The sequence below is a fragment of the Pteropus vampyrus genome, unplaced genomic scaffold, assembly GCF_000151845.1.
Source record: "Pteropus vampyrus isolate Shadow unplaced genomic scaffold, Pvam_2.0 Scaffold322, whole genome shotgun sequence".
NCBI lineage: Eukaryota > Metazoa > Chordata > Mammalia > Chiroptera > Pteropodidae > Pteropus > Pteropus vampyrus.
The window spans coordinates 1,475,203-1,476,946 of NW_011889103.1; the positions used below are offsets into that span (position 1 = coordinate 1,475,203).

The 1,744-nt window shown below is 59.0% G+C and overlaps 1 protein-coding gene across 1 annotated transcript in view; it reads right to left on the minus strand.

The window, feature by feature from the left end:
- Window positions 1-858: 858 nt before the first annotated feature.
- Window positions 859-1,744, minus strand: part of TRPV4 (transient receptor potential cation channel subfamily V member 4) — a 38,394-nt gene continuing 37,508 nt past the window's right edge. Inside the window, 1 exon segment of the mRNA XM_023521911.1 lies at window positions 859-1,580. Within this exon segment, the coding sequence (XP_023377679.1) occupies window positions 1,396-1,580 (185 nt within the window). The 3' untranslated portion in view covers window positions 859-1,395.

The following is a 1,744-nucleotide window of genomic DNA, read 5'->3' on the forward strand; positions in this document are numbered from 1 at the left end:
GGGACCTAAGACCCCAGCCTGATCCAGGCCAAGGGAACTGAGGAGGTCCAAGGGAAATCGTAGGTAGCTGCAAATCCTCAGCTCCAGAGTGGAGCAGCAGGATGGGGTGTCTATGGGTCCCTCCTCATAACAGGAGGCTTGGAGCTGCCCAGGGTGGCTTGACCAGCAGTGGGGTGTGACCCTGGGGTAAACGGCTGCCCTTGGAAGGGGAGTGGGTCGGCCTTTAGCTCCAGTTCACATTCACAGCCCCAATGGCACATGGGCCCCAAAGAGGGAAGCAGGGGATCCCATCCCAACCCCAGGCTCCCCAAGGACTCTCACTGCTCCAGCCACTACCACCATCCTTACAACGGCCACCCGCAGCCTTACCATCACCCCACTGACGATGGTTCACCCATCTCTACAGCTGTCATCTCCACCTCCGCTCTGCCCCTACCCAGCAGCTTTCCTGCCCCCACTGGCACATCATGACCCCCACAGCCAGCCTCACTACCCTCTGGTGAGCATTACTCTCCCCCACCAACATTACTCCCATCACTATTACTTCCCAACCAGCACCACACCTCCCAGCAACAAAATTATTTCCCGACCAGCGTTGTTACACTCATCAGCATTACTCTCCTCCCATTGCCTTATTTTTTCTACCTTCCCCATTACCACTCTAATCATCCCCATCTCTCAGGCCACCACCATCATCACCACCTCCAGTCCAGCCCCCGAATCACCACCTTGGCCATGACAACGGCCCTTGTTCTCATCCCCATCCCCCTACCACAGGCATTTCTCGGCTCTCGCATCTCCCTGCTGTCATCCCATGCCTGTTCCCACTACCATCCCACCCATCACCACCATCTCCACCACTGGTAAATGAAAATTTATTGAGCACTGACAAATCCCAGACCCTCTACAGAATGCACAGGTGAGACCCCACCCTGAGGGCCAGGCCCTCAGCAAGGCCACACACTGTTGTAGGCAGCCCAGGGCATGGGGCGGAGCTGGGGGTTTGGAATGGGGTCCTGAGGCCTCTGCCAGGTTCCGTTGAGGGGGCCACACTGCTTTCCTGAGAGCAGAACAAATAAATAATGGAGAGGCCGGGTTGAGCCCCTGTGGGCCGAGGGGCCCTGGCATTGGCTTATGTGACTCCATGGGAGTGAGACAGGCACCCAGGAGCCCTTTTCCCAGGTGGGGAGGTGGAGCTGGGGGCAGGAGCCTGGGGATTGGAGGGGTCCTGGGGCCACCCTGGTATCTCTGCCAGGCCCTCACCTCTGGGGCGTCCTAGGAGTGTGTGGAGGAACTCCTAAGAGGCGCCACTGACATGCAGGTGGACTAGAAATGGGCAGGGGGAGGGGATGGGGTTGGGCGGCAGGCTGGAGACCCTGCCCCTGCCCGCAGTCCCTAGAGGGGGGAGTCATCAGTCCTCCATTTGGGGGGATAGCTCTGCTGGTGGCCGTCGCAGCTGGGGCTCCCCATGTTGTCCAGAGGCACCACCACCTCGTCTGGGTTTGTGTTTTTGTTCAGTTCCACCACGCGCGGCACCACCGAGGACCAGCGATCTGTAGTGAGCACAGTGGAAACGAGGGCTGGCGGAGAGCGCACACGCATATCTCGAGCACCTACTGTATACCGGGTGCTCCATAGTGATCTGAAGGGGGAGGTACTATTATCCCCATTTCCAGAGGTGGAAACGGGCTCAGATTAGGCGCGGCGCCTTCCCAGGAGCACACGGGAGTAAATGGAAGAACCA